Source organism: Heterocephalus glaber, unplaced genomic scaffold (genome assembly GCF_053883595.1).
Source record: "Heterocephalus glaber isolate CG9 unplaced genomic scaffold, H.glaber_assembly_v1.0 deba00001428, whole genome shotgun sequence".
Taxonomy (NCBI): Eukaryota; Metazoa; Chordata; class Mammalia; order Rodentia; family Bathyergidae; genus Heterocephalus; species Heterocephalus glaber.
This window is the reverse complement of record NW_028258293.1, coordinates 15,293,950-15,311,712: the sequence shown is the minus strand read 5'-3', so window position 1 is coordinate 15,311,712 and position 17,763 is coordinate 15,293,950. Positions and strand designations below refer to the sequence as shown.

Here is a 17,763-nt window from a genome sequence, read left to right as displayed (position 1 = left end):
ATAGATTTAGTAATTTATATCGAACAAAAATGTATTGTCTCACAGTTCTGAAGGTTGAGAACTCCAATGACCTCTGAAAGGTGCCACTTCTCAATGCTATCACACTGGGGATTCGGTTTCATCCTATGAAATCTGGAGGGGACATAAATATTTAAACCATAGCAGCCTCTATTTATTGTTTTTATCAAATCTCTTCTATGAGTGGCTTTTCTTCTTTCCAATACAGTTAACAGATTCTGCTGTTTTTATCTTCTATGATGGGAAACAGCTCTTGACTTGAAGTCTGGGTAGGAAATGGATCCCTCGTTGGGCACAAAGATAGATGTCATAAAACTTCCTATATAGTTTCATTAACTAGCCTCTTGGGTCAACGTAGCTTCTCATAGTAGTACTTAACTTGCTCTGAAGTATCACACGGGCCACATGATCTTCTATGACTAACAACACCAAAAGTAGATTCTATTGCAATTTTACAGATGAAGAAGCTGAAGGTCAGAGGCCCAGTGAAAGGCAGAACTGGAACTGGCCATGGATTTCCATGACCTCACCATGCTACTTTCTCAATGCTATTGAGCAAACCCTAGTTGGGGAGATTTAGAGAGGACATAAAGTCAAAGGAGATTGGACTGTCATGGTTGTTGATGTAGCACTGTCATCTGCTCATGGCTTTAGAAGTAAGAAAATTATAACCCTGAAACTATAAGAGATTACACAATTCCCCCTCTTATGTGCTCTTTCCCAAAGGTATATAGACCCCTTCATGGGTCCTCATCATGACTCAGAGGGAAATAGCTTGCCCAGTGTGACCTTTGATGTGATTTATGAAATAGGATATATCCAAATTTTCACCACTTTGAAGATATTCAATTTTCTCTAATGGCCTTTATCTGAGAGTTATGTCTATTCATGGCAGTCACAACCAGTAAGTCATTAGCTGAAAGTACACTGATTGTTCATTTTAGCACCATGGGACTTGGGCCCAGTGGGAGAGGGCCCTTGCTTTTGCAAATCAAAGCTAAGGAACATTTCAAGCAGTTGGCTAACATTTACATCAAGGAAAGTCAGAAACTAAGAAGAGATCACTAAAAAGTTAAAGAGGAGAAAGCAATGGAATAATTGGAGTCCAGGAGTTGGCAGAATGGCCTCTGTCTGGCTGCCTCCTGCTGCTATGTGCTGTCCTCACCAGAAGAGAAATGGAACCAATTTTTGTATCAAACAGCCACTCTAGGCCACTTCACATATGTGATCTCACCAATGTGCATGGGATTGATTTCCCTCTTATTCTTATCATATTCCCCATTTTGCAAAGAAAACTAGTACCCAAGGTCACATCACTAAGTGATGGAGATTGAATTTGAACCTGGGCTGTCTGACTCTTGAATCCATTTTTTTTTCCATTTAGTTTATTGGTACATTTTAGGAATACAATACAGTTACATTCATCATTGGGATCTTGTACCTTTACATGATGTATCTTGGTTCTTATTTTTTTTCCCCCATTCCCCTGCCCTCCCTTCACCCCCTCCATCCTTCCCTATTTACAAAGACTTTGTTTCCATGTTTTTCTTTTTCTCATAATTTTTCTTTTCCCATCTTTCCTTTCCCCTATCCCTCCCACTTCCCCTACTCCTTTAGACATTTTCTTCCTATTTTATGATATCAATTATACATTTTGATTCTTATTTACACTTTCAGTTTTTCACACCAAAGAAACTATTCGGTATTTACACATGTGTGTCCTATTTATTTCACTTAAGAGTATTGCCTCAATGTGCATCCACTTAGCTACAAATGTCTCCAGTTTCTCATTCTTTATGGCTGAGTAGTACTCCATTAAAAAAAATCACATCTTCTTTATCCAGTCTCCAGTTGATGGGCATTTGGGCTATTTCCAAGTTTTAGCTATTACAAACTGTGCTGCTTTAAACATGGGTGAGCATATATCCCTGTGGTATGATTCTTTTAATTCTTTTGGGAAGATACCCAGCAGAGGAATAGCTGGGTCAAATGGGACCTCTAGCTCTAGTTGTTTGAGGTACCTCCATACTGATTTCCACAGTGGTTGGACCAGTTTGCACTCCCACCAACAATGGAGAAGGGTTCCTTTCTCCCCACACCCCCACCAGCATTTGTTATTGGTTGCTTTTTTGATGGCAGCCATTCCTAATGGGGTGAAGTGGAATCTCAGCATTGTTTTCATTTGCATCTCTTGAATGACCAGTGATGTTGAACATTTTTTCATATGTTTATTTACTGCTTTTACTTCTTTGTCTGAGAAATGTCTGTTCATTTCAGATGCCCATTTTTGAATTGGGTCTTTATATTTGGGGGGTCTGATTTTTTTGAGTTCTTTATATATTCTAGATAGTAGCCCTTTGTCTGAGGAACAGCTGGCAAAATTTTTTCCCACATTGTAGGTTGTCTCTTAGCTCTGTTGGTGGTTTCTCTTGCAATGCAGAAGCTTTTTAATAAGATGAGATCCCAGTTGTTGAGTCTTTGTGCTAGTTCCCACGCTACTGAGGATTTGTTCATAATGTTTTTTCCTATGCCAATATCTCCAAGAGTTCTACCTAACTTATCTTTCAGTAAGTTTAGTGTTTCTGTTTTAATATTTAGAGCTTTGATCCACTTCGATTTTAGTTTAGTGCATGGTGAAAGATAGGGGTCTAGTTTTAATCTTTGGCAGGTTGAAATCCAGTTTTTCCAACACCATGTATTAAAGAGGAGATCTTTCCTCCAGTGAGGATGGTTGGCTCCTTTGTCAAGATGAGGTAGCTGAGCGTGTCTGGAGTCGTTTCTGCATCTATTCCATTGATCCTCAGGTCTGTTTCTTTGCCAGTACCATGCTGTTTTTATCACAGTGGCTTTGTAGTCCTGTTTCAAATTGGGATTTGTGATACCTCCTGCCATGACTCTGTTGCCTAGAATTGCTTTTGCTACTGAATCCATATTCTTAACAAACAGAGCCCAGCCAAATCTCCACTGGGGGCTATATTCCACCTAAGGTCTTGGAGTTCTGGGCATAATTTCTTACTTTGACCTTTAGAAAATCCCCAGCCCTGGGCCGGCTCCATGAAAGCCTATAACAGCAGCTTTCTGTGCAGTGCTCTGTACTGCTCAGGGATGGTAGCTCTTCTCTGATGGTTGGCCGAGTGGTCAGAGGTCCAATGTGATGAGAGCCCCATCCCGAGACTCTGTGGAGGCAGCCGTGGCTTTCCTGACTCCACGAGCTAGAGATTTCTTCTGGGACTTCTGCATACCTTCTGTCTGGTGTTCTTCTTGGGCATGTTAGAGCTGTTCAGAGGATAAATGGTCAGACAGACCAGATAGGGGGACACACTGGCCTCAGGAGGGACTTCTCTCTGACTCCCGGGGACCTATAAGTACCTCTGAGTCAACCTCGCCTATTTCATTCCAGGGCTGAGTTGAATCCAACCAGGAGCCTTGAATTTCCTTGTCTACTTTCTACGTCCTTGTATTGGATAATCACCACCAAGCAGAAAGAGCAAACATAATAATTCCATTTTACAGCTGAGAATGGAGACTCCATTGATCTCCCATGGCAAGCCATTCAGAGGCTGTGGTTTGGCCCCCTAGGCTTCTGTCAGGCAAAGCCTCACAGGATTTCCAGAGCCTGACAGGGAGTCCATGGGGGTGAGGAAGCCTGCGTGCATGCCCCAGGTGTAGCTCGGTTGGTTGGATGACCTCGGGAAGCCTCTTCCTTTCTTGGAATGTGTTTTACCATCTGTCCCTGTTAACCTCGAAGCACTTCCTTGCCCCTATCTGAGAAATGGGGATAACAATAGTGAGCTACTTCATGGGGTTATTTGGAGAGCTAAATGTGAAACATTTAGAACTGTGCCTTGTACACAGTCAGCACCCAATAAATGTTTCTCCTTCTCTTCCTCCCCCTACCTCCTCCCCTTGTTCCTCTTCTTCTCTTGTCCTCCTCCTCCTCCTCCTCCTCTCCCCCCTCCCCCTCCTTAGTATTGTTGTTGTTGCTATTATGTTTACAAGTGGGTTGTTTGCAAGCCTCCTTCCTGCAGGTTCTAATACTCTAAAAGTACGATGTTAGCTCTCCTAATACCCCTGGGGTCTATAGTTTTATCCCTTTTAAAGTAGTGGATATATTGGAGTAGATGGGGTCCCCCTTGCCTTCTGTGTAAGGCCTAGACGGTGGACGTTGCTAATTAATCAGCCAGAGGTGTGGGTCTTTGTCTGTGCTCTGCTGAAGCCCTTCTGGGCTGTCCAGCAAGGGTCTAAAGACTTGTGGGGGTCAAGGCCTGGCTTTGTGAGTCCTGAGGTCTGTTCTTTCTGCTAGCTGGGCTCTGTTGCCTAACAGCTGCGAGAGGCCCCTGGGGCTTCCCCAGGGAGCCAGTGCTCCCTGTATTTCATGAGAGTCTGTTCACTCAGCAGGACTGGGTGGCAGCTTGCTGGGTTTCTTGCATCTCCCCTGGGAATGAGAGTTCTTACAGTATCTGATTGCTGCACGATGCCAGCCACCCCTGCTAGCAATACTGGGATGTCTCTGATGACTGTCGCCTTGGATAGGTCAAACAGAGGCCCAGGCTGGGGGTGGAGAGAAACTCATTACTTCCCGAAGTTCTTGCAGTCCCTCTTTCCATGCTCCATCCTGTCTCTTGCCCCGGGGCTTTAGCGGTCCTCTTGGAAGCTTGTACCTGGTTTTAAAATGAACCTCTCTTATTGCTCTCATTCCCTGGAGTCTTTCCAGGTCACTGGTCACCATATTAGCTGAAATTCTAATATGATCATTTCACTCCTCTGTCCAACACACCTTCAATGGCACCCTGTCACCCATAGGTCAGAGAGGAAACAATCAACTCCTTTTATACTCAGGACCAAAGAGGCAGCTTTTCTCTAGCCTTTGGAGAGTGAATACTTTTGAGAGTGTATACTTGCATCCTTCAATACTTGCCACATTTACTGGCCTTGCATGTCCTTGTCTCATCTTTACTTGGCAAAATCCCACTCTGCATTTGAAGCTCTGATGTCACCACTTCTAAGACGAACCACCTTTTCCTGCTGAAAGTGGCCACTCCTTTGGAATCATATCCTCCACCACCAGGCCTGAGTGCTCAGCCCTCCTGCATCTTTCCATCCCGCATCGTACCATGCTCACAATTCTGTGCCTTGCGCATGCTCTTCCTCTGCCCTGCACTCTCCTTCCTCTGCTATTTCTACATTCTTCTTTCAAGTTTCAGTATTGGGTCAAGTTCTAAGTATCCTTCCATGATCCCTCTTCCCCACTTTCCATTCTGATCCAGTACTGCTTGGAAACCCTGTGAACTTCTCTTAGTATTCCCTCAATTAGCTGGCATTATAGTTTTCATGTAGCTTTGGGGCAGTCCACAGATTCATCTGTCTGTCCTTCCGGAGAACCTGATTAACACAGAGCTGGAGCGGAGAGCTGGGCATGACAAGACAGTGGGGACAATCAGAACTCAGGAAAGACAGATGGTTTTGTCTTATGGATGCGAGGACTCCAAATCCTTTTGAAGCAATGTGTATGGGACACCAAAGGCCCTCCCACAGCCTTCTCACTAAGCACACATGATACCATGGTGAAGCATTTGCCTTTGTCTTCAAGTTAGCAGTGAGGAAGCTGAGATAACCACAGTGAGAACTGATCCTCTCAGTCAGCAGGTATTTATGATCATCATGCACCAGACACCATCAGGTATGTCAGCAGTGAGCAGGACAGACCTCTAGTCTCTCCCTCAAGACCTTCAGAGGAGAAAGTTGTCAAGCTAATGTCACAGAGTATCTAGTTACAGTTGTGCTAAGTCCTGTGGAGGATAAATACTGAGGATGCTGGTGGTGGTAGGGGGTCCTATAATGCAGGACTTGATGGATTCCATGGGCCAAGGAAGGCTACATGAAGAAGGAGTAATTGAGCAGAGCTCTGAAGGATCACAGGGATAACTTGGTGAGGGGAGATGATGGTGAAGTTGATATGGTGGGGGAAAGACCACCATAAGATGCTTGGCAGGGGAGGTGTGGTTTATAAAAAGATGAGAAGCCAATGTCTGCAGTGCTGAGAGTTACAAGAAGAAAAGGCAGAGAGGAGACAGGGGTCAAATCAATGTAAGCCATGTGTGTCATGCAGAGGGATTGGTCTTTGTCTAGCAAAGGCACGCTGTCCATGGATTTGAACAGTAGGGTGATGTGATTAGATTTGTGATTTGGATCATTCTGATAGATGCTTGGAGTACAGTTTGGGGTTGAGCAACTGTGGAAAGAAGCAACTGATGAAGGAAGGAGACCATGAGGAGGTTCTTGTAAGAAAGGACAGTGACTGACTAGAGTGGTGTGGAGGCTAAAGGAGAGGGATGTATTTGGCATTATCTTCAGGTTAGCCATCCAGAATCTAGTCTTTTGGGCTTGGTATACTGTGTATTTTGCAGACTGGGGAAAGAAAATTGAAAAAACAGTGTCTATTACAGAACCACTGCAAAGTGTCGTCTGTATGCCAGGCACAGAGACGTGATCCTTCTGTAGACCCAGAAAGAAATCCCCCGTTTACAACTTCAAGCCTTACGTACCCAGTTGGTAAAACCTAGGTCACGTGCTTCTGCTCTGTGTGCCTGATTGATGGCCTATGTTTTGTTCCTGTCACAGAGGATGCAGGAAAATCCATGTCTGACTTATTTTTATTTTTATATCGGGAGACAAGTTTTTCCTTTGCTAAGACTCATGAGGGTAGGAATGTCTGTCCATGTAAGGAGTGGGTTCATATGTTGGGGGTTAGAAAGAAGGATGTTTACTCAGGAATTATCTTAATTCCCTCACTGCCTTTGTAAAGTTGAGGGTATTTTTCTCATTTTGCAGATGAGAAAGGAGGTATGAAGACATTGGAATGCTCCATCTCCCTGCAGTGAAGCAGTGCTCTTTAAAGCCCCTTTCATCTCTAACTGTGGGGTGACTTATAACAATAAGTCGAGAAGACAGTTATGTTGCTTTCAGCTCTTGCACTTTCCAAAGTCTTCAAGAAAGAGGAGTCACAACTTGATCTTCGTGGTCCTGTCCCACTCCTCTCCTCCTCCCAGCTGCTGTCTCCCTGGATTTAGCCCAGCATTGCTGTTAGAACTTAACGACTTTCCACAGTATTTACTGTTCCTCTCTTGTGGACAGTCACACCTTGAGCTGTGCCCAGAGTGGCCCATTAGACAATGGCAGAAACCGTCCTAGCTCCTGGGACTAATTGAATAATTTCCTGTACATAGCCTCCATTTCCTGCTCAAAGCTGGTCGCCTTAGCCAAATGGAGGTGGGCAAGGACTGCCTCTAATGGGACTGAGATGTGGGCACAGAAAGGGGCGGTCTAAATGGAGCCATTGTCACAGCATGCATTGAATTAAATCAGAGACACTTAAGACTTCAAGTCCTTCTTAGAAACTATCCAGTCCTGGTGGGGGGAGACACAGTCTGGATCCCAGAAGAACCAAGGCTATAGAATCCATGGTGGGATTTTCAGTGATTTAGGAAGAGTCCATAGGGGAGTGATGGAGGGGTTTGCCTTTCCGTGCTCACTCACGTGTGCCTTTTCACCTCTCCTACTGGGCAAAGCAGCATCTCTGCTCTGAGATTGACTTCTCGAGTCCTTGCAAGAGGAAGGTCCTGTGTCTTAAAGGCTATCCTGTAGCAAGCACTACATCAGTCACTTTTTTGAGTACTTTCATTTAATCCTCAAGAAGCTCCTGGGAAGTAGGTATAGTTGAGGGAATCACTTTCACAGAGGACTGGCAATTTCCCCAAGACCTTCAGAGGTAGAATTTGATTCTATCACACTTTAAGAGGACAAGTTCATTTTGCATTCCAGTGAGGACTCTTGGTGTAGACTTGAATCCAGTCTTAGTTTCCGGACATGCTGTGTAGCTTTGGAGAGGTTTTACTTTCTGAATCTCTGATTGGCATGATGAGTTGGACTTAGAGCAGTGGGAAGGGGCTGCAGGAGGGCATTAGAATGAAGACAGAGCTTTGCTTTAGGAACTTCCTGTTTGTGACTGGCCCCTTGGGACTGGATGTTGGCATCCAGACATGGAGTGGATGTGCTTGTTAGCAAATGCTGGATGTGTGTTGGTTATTTGTTGCTCTCATCATCGTCACCTGCTAAGTATCTCTCTTCCAATCATAAATCCTGGATTCTAGTTCTTCCCTAGTACAAAATTCTCACTGAATTTCAGAGAAATCATTTGTAATGAAGGCATAAGATAGTATTAAATGAATTAATACTGTATGAAGCATTTAGAACACTGCCCGGCACGTAGTGCATGCTCCATAAACATTGGCTATTGTTATTATTGCTAGAGGTCCCTTATAAACATCACTTGGAGTAAACTCTTGACTTCCATATATTCTCCCTCATCCATTCCACTTCCTCAGTGAATATGAGTTGTGATGCCACAGAGATTTAATACAATCCAGGTTCCTGTCTGTGTTGGTTATCGTTTAGGATCCTGTGACCAGTTCCACACTGGTTTTAGACACCCAGGAGTCTCATCCCACTGAGGGGAAAGAGGCAAGCATAAAGAGTACAGCTTGTGAATAGTACAGCTTGTGCATACATATGCAGCACAGATGTCCCCAAGAGGGTTCCCCAGCCTCTTGGAAGGAGGGTTCCCCACCTGAGGGAAGGCTTTTTGAGCTGATGGGCTCCACCTCCGGAACTGCTGGGCAGCTGTGAATGAAATGCCCAATGCTTCTTTCCAAAGGACCATGGATTAGGTCAAGGATTAGGAGTTGGCTGTAGAATTTCATGATCACCAAAACATGTTTTTCAAATCTGTCTCATAGAAACTCAGAACATTTGCCTGCACCAAGGCTCCTGCTCAGGACAGTAATTCTGTCACTGGGTTGCCCAGACACAGCTTGAACCAGGCTCAGTTGTCTCTCTGCTCTTGTAGGTGTGTGTCACCTTAACCTTGGGAATCCTGTTGGGTCACACTTAAGAGGCCTTGGAACTTCCCTACCATCTCCTTGTCCCTCACCTACTCTAGGCTTTAATTCCCTCTTCTGTGCTTTACCTTTGCCTCTTTTAATCTCTATGATAAAAATGGAAGTAAAATAAGGGCTGCCACTCCCTGCCATTGAATCACACCTTAGCTTTGATTTCAAGAAGTGGTACTTTCCTCCTTTATAGCTCGGCCAAGCATATCAAAAAGGGAGCAAATATTTCACTTGGTTGCTTTTAGGTTTTTCTTACTACTGCCTCACTAGCTTCCAAAACATACTTTTTCAATAATGACAATAATGATAAAAATAATGATAATGATAACACATGATCATGAACACTAATTGAGTACTATTTTTGTGCTATGTGTTTTTTAAAAAAATGTTTGTTTTTGGTGGTACTGGGGATCAAACTCAGGGTTGCACACATGCTATACAAGTGCTTTCCCATTGAGCTATACTCCCAGCTCCCTCTTTTTTATTTTATTTTGAGACAGGGTCCTGGTGCAGCTTCCCAAGTAACTTGAATTACAAGCATGTGCCACCAGTTGACCATGAGCTGAGTACCTAGGCGACTCTTGGGTAATGATCATAACAAATAGCTGCTATTTATTTAGCGTTACTCTGACCTAAGACTTTTATACTCCTTATCTCATGTTATTTTATAACCGTTCTGTAAGTCGCTATTATTATCCTTACTTACAAATGAAGAAATGGGGCTAACCATAAATGTGTTAAAATTCACTGCACTCATTCTTTTGGCAGATGTACAGAGTACAGACTCAGCGCTGGCCCAGGTTCAGGCCCAGGACCTCCCAAGACCCTGGTCCTGCAGAGGCTGACGGTCTAATGGTAGCTACAAACAAGGAAATGGGCAATATGAGCAAGTGAGCCTCTGGAATTATCCAAGGCTTCAGTTCATTCTAAGCTCCTCCTTCCCCATACTTTGCAGATGACTATTTAATTCTATTCCTGGAATTGTCAGGGGTGTTCAGGGAATCATCACTGTGTTCAGCCTCAACACTATTAATTACAGTCCTTCTCTTTCGTTTTTTGCTCTCCAAGGACACTTGCAATCAGGGAGCAAGAGTCTTCTGTTGACTTGACCAGGTAAAGGGGATACAATCTCCCTTTTCCTGAAGAAGGGTTACTTCTTGGCCTGGAGGAGCTGGTGAGAGGGTTAAGATGAAAGGAGAAGCAGTGTGGAGAATGGTTCTCCAGGAGCAGAGTAGGGACAAAGTTAGGCGCGGGGACACCAACACTTGGGCAGCTAGTTTTATGAGGAAGGAGGACACTGTTCTGGTTTAACATGAGAGACGCAGGTGCAGCAAGCACATCCCAGGACTGGGATTGGAGGCCACCAGAAACTATGCCACTTTTCTCCATTAGGATATTTTGGCTCATTTAGACCAATATACATGATAAGAAATTTTATGATCTTAGGTAATAGAAAGCCCAAAGATAGCCAGACTGTGGGACTAGTTGATTCAGTGGCTCCACCATCAAGGCCCCAGACATTTTTCTCTGTTTATCAGCTTCATTCTCCAGCTGGTTCCTCTAATGATTGCAAGATGGTATCTAGCAGCAATGATGTAGATTTGCTTCTTTGTTCAGGTACAATGGGAGAGAGAGAAGTCTCACTTGGTGGCTTTCTAGTAGGAGAAAGAAAACATTTTCTAGGACCAGTCTTGTCCTGCTCATTGGCCTGAACAGAGTTCTGTGTCTCTTTCTCTTCCAGATGGGCTAAAATTATATCACCTGCAGTGGAATGGATTTGGGAAAGCTGCCACTATGCGTATTACAGAATCACATTATCTGTTAAGCACAGTCACAGTGAACAATCCAGTGCTCAGGAATTAGTGTGTAGAGTTGCCAGATTTAGCGAGTAATATAGGATGCCCATTAAATGTGACTCTCAAATAAACTGTGCCTATAGTTTTAGTTCAAAGTATGTTTAATGCAATGTTTGCTGATCTGTGTGTCCCAATATTTGGTACACACCACAGTGGATCAGGTAAATGTTTGGCAATGGGACATGAGGAGCAATTATAAGGAGTTATAGTGAACTAAGGACTTTGAACGAGGGTCAAATCTGTGTCCTGCCTTTCTTGTGTGAGGACATAAATTGGCTAAAAAGAAGAGAAGGACTGGGAGACCTTTTCCCCACACCTGCTTTGGTTCCTGTGTCATAGATCCCAGACAGAAAACAATTGCACTTCCTCTCTTAGGGGCCTCATTGACTCCTCTTTCTCTGTCTTTTCAGGGGCCTGACCACTGTGGGAAGGCCTTGTTGCACATTGGAATCAACATGATGGCCCTCCCTGGAGGCCGCCACCTGGACTCCATCCCTCTGCCTGGGCAGCGGTAAGTTCTACAGCTGCTTCTCAGCACCTGGACAGAATTGAACATGAAGCTGACTCTTGGGGTGTGCTCATTGCCCTGAGTTGCATGGTGTGGATAGAGGGTGGAGAGGCATGTAGTGGGCAGAAGGTGAAAGCCAGCTCCTGAGGGAACAAGGGCTTGGAAATTTGAAGGAGAGACATGGGGCTGCCAGTCGTACCTGCACGCAGCCCATAGTTCACAAGTGGTGGCCAGTGTAGATTCTCATCCTGGAGGCCCAAATCAGAACCTGGAGTGGAAGTCCACAGTGCCAGATCTATGCTGACCAGGTGCTGCAATTTGCCTGGGACTGTCCTGATTTTGGCATGACAGTTCTATGTCCCTGGAACAGTTGGCCACTCTATGTTAGGTCTGGCATGTCGAGGAACTTTGCAACCCAACAATGCTCAGGGCTTTCTTTTGGCCTGTTTTCCGTTGTTGCTGAGACATACTGATGGTGCTGTATGAGACAACAGAATCTAAGTAATCTAAGTAGTACAGTTAAGTAATTATTTTGTTTTATCTTCTTTTCTGTTTTATGTATTACATGTATCACTGGCTCTATCATTTATTTCTGTATTTTTTATTTTTGAGTTTTGTTTTATTGAGTATGTGTGTTGCTTTAAAAATAACAAATTAATTATTTGCTAAAACTCTACTGGTACGGGGTTAATCTCTATGAAGACATTAGTCTGGTTTCTTAAAGCCATCATTACAAAGAGGATTAGGTAAAGTTTTTGCACGTTGCCGAGGACTCAGAGCACTGTTAGAAATTTAATTAAGAAATTCCCCAGAAACCAACCACATAACCAAACGACCAATGAATAAACAAAAAAAACCCAGGAAGGCTGAGGCAGGAAGATGATGAGTGCAAGACCAGCCTGGGCTATACAGTGTTTTCAAGATCAACCTGGACTACACAGAAAGATGTCATGTTATAGCTTGGATTTAAAATCTTCCCCCAAAGCCTCATGCAATCAGTGTTGGGTTTTTGGAAATTATTGTATCACAGGGGTGCTGTACTCATCAGTGGATTCATTCATGGATGAGTTCATGCTGATGGTGCTACTAGGAAGAGGCTCTTGGTCAGAAGAGAGGAGTCCCTGGTGGCGTGAGGTGTATTCTTATCCACGGCTCCCTCTCTGTCCTCTCCTCCCATTCCTCCTCCTCCCCATTCTTCACCACCTCCTTCTCCTCTTCTCCTTCACCTCCTTTTCTTTCTTTTCCTTCTCCTCCTCTTCCTCACCTTCATCTTCTTTCTTTTTTCTTCTTCTTCTTTTCTCCCTTCCTTCCTTGACTGCCATGGGTTGAACAGATTCCCTCCACCATGACCTTCTACCATGGTGTTTCTGCTTTGGGGCCAACCAACAATAGACCAAACCTCCAAAATCCTCTCTTTTGATTTGTGGGAACTGGGTATTTTGTCTCAGCGACAGAAAAGTGATTAATAAATATACCCTGTCTCAGTAAGCTAAAGAAAAATTCCTGTGTGGCCAAGAAGCTCAGAATGAGACTAAGGGATACAATGGGACCCACTATCTTTGGCACAATATTTCTGAGGTAAGTCTCAGAGATGGGCGAGGTACAAGCCTGTCAAGATGTGTGTGTGTTTTCAGAGACAAGCCTTGCTTCATCTCAAAATGGCTGGTGCTTTTCATGAGATGGACAAGTATGGTCAGCTCTGGACACATGGCTGCCTAGCTGGGTTCTGCCTCTTATTAATTGTGTGGTCAGGGAAAATTCCTTAGTCCCATCTGCTCCTGGTTCCCTCATGTATAAGATAAGGGTGAAGATAGTACCTACTTCCTAGGGTTGGTGTGGGATTAAATGAATTTATATATGAAATTACCCATCACACACTGAGAGCTGTATAAATGGAACCATTCCTTAGTGAGTGTATGCTGCATGGCAGCGACCCTTCTTATGGGTGGTCCTATAAGACTTTCCCAGAAACCCCTCTCCTAACCCTGCATCTTGTTGGGTGACCTCACTGAGAAAATAAGAAATCACAGAGGTTCCCAACAACTTAATATCTTAAACCAGGAACATGTGAAATTGTTCTGAATGGAGTGAGCCTACTCTGTTTGTCCCTGTCCTGCCGAGGCTGTAGGTCAGGACTGTAGCCAGATGGACGGCAGCAGCTCTGATAACGAGTCCTGGGCGGATCAGACCAGATCCTATGCTTGGGGTAGAGAAGCAGATTAGGACATTGGTTAGGAGTCTAAACTGCCTCAATTTGAGCTTTATTCGGCTACTGATTAGTTATAACTTTGGGCTTCAGCTTCTTCATCTCTCTCCTTTCCCCTCCAACTTCCAATGCTCTCAGAAGTTTTAAGGGTAAAAGGAAACTAAATTACATGAAAATGATATAGGAATCAAATTATCATTCTCTTGGAGAAAGGGTAGAAATTCTAACTCACCTCACACAGCAAATATCTTAAGAGGAAAAGCCCAGATTAACGTAAGTCCAAGAGTTCTGGCTGGCCATGAAAGCTGCCACATGTTTGTCTATGCTGTTGTCATCCTTACAGTTTACAAAGGGCAAGGTGGGCTGCAGAGAGATAATGGTGTTTCCTTTAACACAGTCACAGTCTAGCATTGCCAGGCCTGCCTACCCACAGCACTGGGGGCTCTGACCTCTGGCCTTGCCAACCTGTTCACGGTGTGTGTTCTGGGCTCATGTACGTACATAGGCAACATTTAGAGAAAAGGCTTGTGTGAGTTTACAGATGTCACAGGGGTTAATTTGTTCAATCTGATGCTGCATTACGTGCAGACAAAAGCAGCCACACATTTTTCCTTCTGGTCCAAGCTGCAAAGGCCTCTCTGGTGGAGAGTAACACCGTAGCCATTGTCCCCACATAAATAATTAATGCTGGGCAATTCACTTTTTTCTTTTGTGTTCTGCTGAAACTGAATTTCACTTTGGAGTGCTATTGTTCACCCTAATGTACAAAGATAAATAAATAAAAAGTACTGTCAAGTGGTGTGGGATCATCCAGCAACTTGGGTGGATCACATGGATTAGCCCATTGGTATTTGAAACCCTCAAGAGCAAGCAGCAGCAAGCAAAAAAGGCTATTCTAGGTGCAATCTACTGGAAGAGGGTGGAGGGCAGGGAGTGATGCTTCTCTATCCAGGAAGTGGGGTCCATGCTAAGTTGGCCTCGCCATGGGAGGTGGTATGATGGGTACAGTGGTTCTCAACTTTGATTGCATCAGAATCTCCTGGAATTATATGGTATTGAAAAACAATCAACTCAACCATGAAAACAACAAAAGCCTACTCTTGGAGTCTTTAATGTGAGTTTAAGTGGTTGAGAGCATATACACTTTGGAATCAGGCTTCAGCTCAAATCCTAACTCCATTTTTCTTGCCAGGTTCGTGATCTTCAGTAGCTGCTTAACCTGCCTGAGAACCAGTTTTATCTTGTATATGATGGTGGCAATGATGGCTGCTTTTAAAGTTACATAAGTGCTTGGGTAGAGGAAGGAAGGTCTCTCTAGGATCATAGAGTGCTTTGCAGTACAGGACCCTTACTTCCCCAGGCCACACCAATGATGGTGACAGCACCCATCCTTCAGTGGAGAAAATACTGTAAGTGTAGGTCTATGTACCTCCCTGGAGGGTAAGGATTAATTGGTGGGAGCGAACAGGGCTGGAGATGAGCTCTCTGGACAGCAGGAGACTGTGGCTGCTGTGTACTTAGCCAGTCTTCCTTTACTGCTCAGATTCTGAACAGCCATCTTTGTGTCCAGGTGCTGATCATTTCCTAGGCTTTGGGTAATGCTAGGACCTAGCCAGTGGTCATGCTTGGTGGTCAGCATGCTGGCATCAGTCTGCATGCCTCCCACTCTTTTGATTTTCCTGTTTTTATGTGAAAGTGCCTAGGAGGTAAGGCGGGGGCCGAAGTCCACTCAGTGCCGTGTCCAGTCATCTCCTTTCTTCCCTGCTCCTTTCTACTACTTCTCTTGCCCAAGTATCTTGCTAGGGCATCTTGACACATTCTTTTCCAGATTCCTGCCAGTGAAGAAGCGGAGTCCCTACTCTTGACTAAAGGGCTGGTGTCGGGAGCAATGCTACATAATTTTAGGGAAAATCATTTGATTAGGCCTAGTTCTCCTGCCTACAGGCTATGGCATTTCCAGACACGATTCCATTTTGGCCTCCGGTCCCAATTGAGACCTCAATGATCCCATGATGCTGTGGTGCACCAGGGCAAGACCACACCTGTGGGAGACATCTGGGAGGAACCAAATCTTCATCTGCATAGTTCCTCATTGATCTAGGAATTCTGCCACTCCCTAGTCCTCTGTTACATCTGTTTCTCCCAAGGTACTGAATAAAAGGTGTGGCAAACTCAGGGGCTTTTTTTTTTTTTTTGGTACTGGGGATCAAACTTGGGTCCTTGTGCTTGCGCAGCAGGTGGCAAAACCACTGAGCTAAATCCCTGGCCCAAGCTCAGGGGCTTTTGTCTTTGCCGCCCAGAGCAGCACTGATCCAAAAGCTCAGCTTCTTCTCCAAGACTCAATTCTTTTTACCTTTCCTGTAATAAGTTAATTTGCCTTGTGCTGCCGTGGCTCTCAGGAGACCAGGACTCACTGCAGAGGTTCTAGTAATGTCCCCCTTCCCTGTTCCCTACAGGCCTTTACCAATCCCCATAAGAAAGGTGGCTCACACATTCAAGCGCTTCCTATGACCCTCGTATTTTCTTTTTTTTTTATTGGTACATTTTAGGTATACAATATAATGACATTCATCATTGGAAATTTGCACCTTTACATAATCTCTCTTGGTTCTTATTTTTTCCCCATTTGCCCGCCCTCCCTTCAACCCCTCCATCCCTCCCTATCTACAAAGACTTTGTTTCCTTTTTTTCCATTTTCTCATACTAATTCCATTTCCTTCTTTCCTTTCCCTTACCCCTCCCACTTCCCCTTCCCCTTTGCCCCTTTTCTCCTGATTTCACAGTATCTATTATACCTTTTAGTCCTTATTTACACTTTCAGTTTCTCACACCAGAGAAACTATTCGGTATTTACACATGTGTGTCCTATTTATTTCACTTAAGAGTATCGCCTCAGTGTGCACTCATTTAGTTATAAATGTCTCTAATTTCTCATTTTTTATGGCTGAGTAGTATTCCATTTTATTAAAAAAAACACATTTACTTTATCCAGTCTCCAGTTGATGGGCAATTGGGCTGTTTCCATATTTTAGTTATTACAAACTGTGCTGCTATGAACATGGGTGCACATATATCACTGTGGTATGATTCTTTTATTTCTTTGGGGAAGATACCCAGCAGGGGAATAGCTGGGTCAAATGAGACTTCCAGTCCCAGTTCTTTGAGGTATCTCCATTCTAATTTCCACAGTGGTTGCACCAGTCTACACTCCCACCAGCAGTGGAGTAGGGTTCCTCTTTCCCCACAGCCCCGCCAGCGTTTGTTATTGGTTGATTTCATGATAGCAGCCATTATTTCTGGAGTGAGGTAGAATCTCAGCATTGTTTTCATTTGCATCTCTCCAATAAACAGTGATGTTGCACATTTTTTCATATGTTTATTTTCTATTTCTACTTCTTTGTCTGGGAAATGTCTGTTCATTTCAGCTGCCCATTTTTGGGTTGGGTCTTTAAATTTGGGAAATCTGAGTTTTTTAAGTTCTTTATAGATTTGAGATAGTAGGCCTTTGTCTGAGGGAGAGCAGGTGATGATTTTTTCCCACATTGTGGGTTGTCTCTTCACACTGCTGGTGGTTTTCTCTTGCTGTGCAGAAGCTTTTTAAAAAGAAGAGATCCCACTTGTTGATTGTGCTAGTTCAGTGGCAACTGAGGTTTTGTTCATAAAATCTTTTCCTACACCAATGTCTTCAAGAGTTCTACCTAACCTCGGTTCCAGCTGATTCAGCATTTCTATTTTAATATTTAGATTTTTAATCCATTTCAATTTTAGTTTAGTTCATGGTGAGAGATATAGGTCTAGTTTTAATTTTTGGTAAGTTGAAACCCAACTTTTCAAGCACCATTTATTAAAGAGGCTATCTTTCCTCCAGTGAGAGTGTTTGGCTCCTTTATTGAAGATGAGATGGCTGAGTGTGTCTAGAATTGTTTCAACATCTTCTAATCTGTGCCACTGGTCCTCAGGTCTGTATCTTTGCCAGTACCATGCTGTTTTCATCATAGTAGCTTTGTAGTATAGTTTCAAGTTGGGGGTTGTGATACCTCCTGCCATGTCTCTGTTACTTAGAATTGCTTTTGCTATTCTGGGTCTCCAATTGTTCTAGGTCTCCTCTTGTTCCAAATGAATTTTTGGATTGTTTTCTCAAGGTCCATGAAATATGGTGCTGGGATTTCAATTGGGATTGCATTGAATCTATATAGCAGTTTTGGAAGTATGACTATTTCCACTATG

At 43.8% G+C, this 17,763-nt stretch overlaps 1 protein-coding gene across 2 annotated transcripts in view; it reads left to right on the top strand.

Moving 5' to 3' along the window:
* The window catches only part of Insc (INSC spindle orientation adaptor protein), a 124,449-nt gene that overhangs the window by 17,582 nt on the left and 89,104 nt on the right, over positions 1–17,763 (top strand). For both annotated transcript variants that reach the window (XM_087211604.1, XM_087211605.1), the window contains exon 2: positions 11,233–11,333. In XM_087211604.1, the coding sequence (XP_087067730.1) occupies positions 11,278–11,333 (56 nt within the window). In that variant the 5' untranslated portion in view covers positions 11,233–11,277. The remainder of the gene's footprint in view (positions 1–11,232; positions 11,334–17,763) is intronic.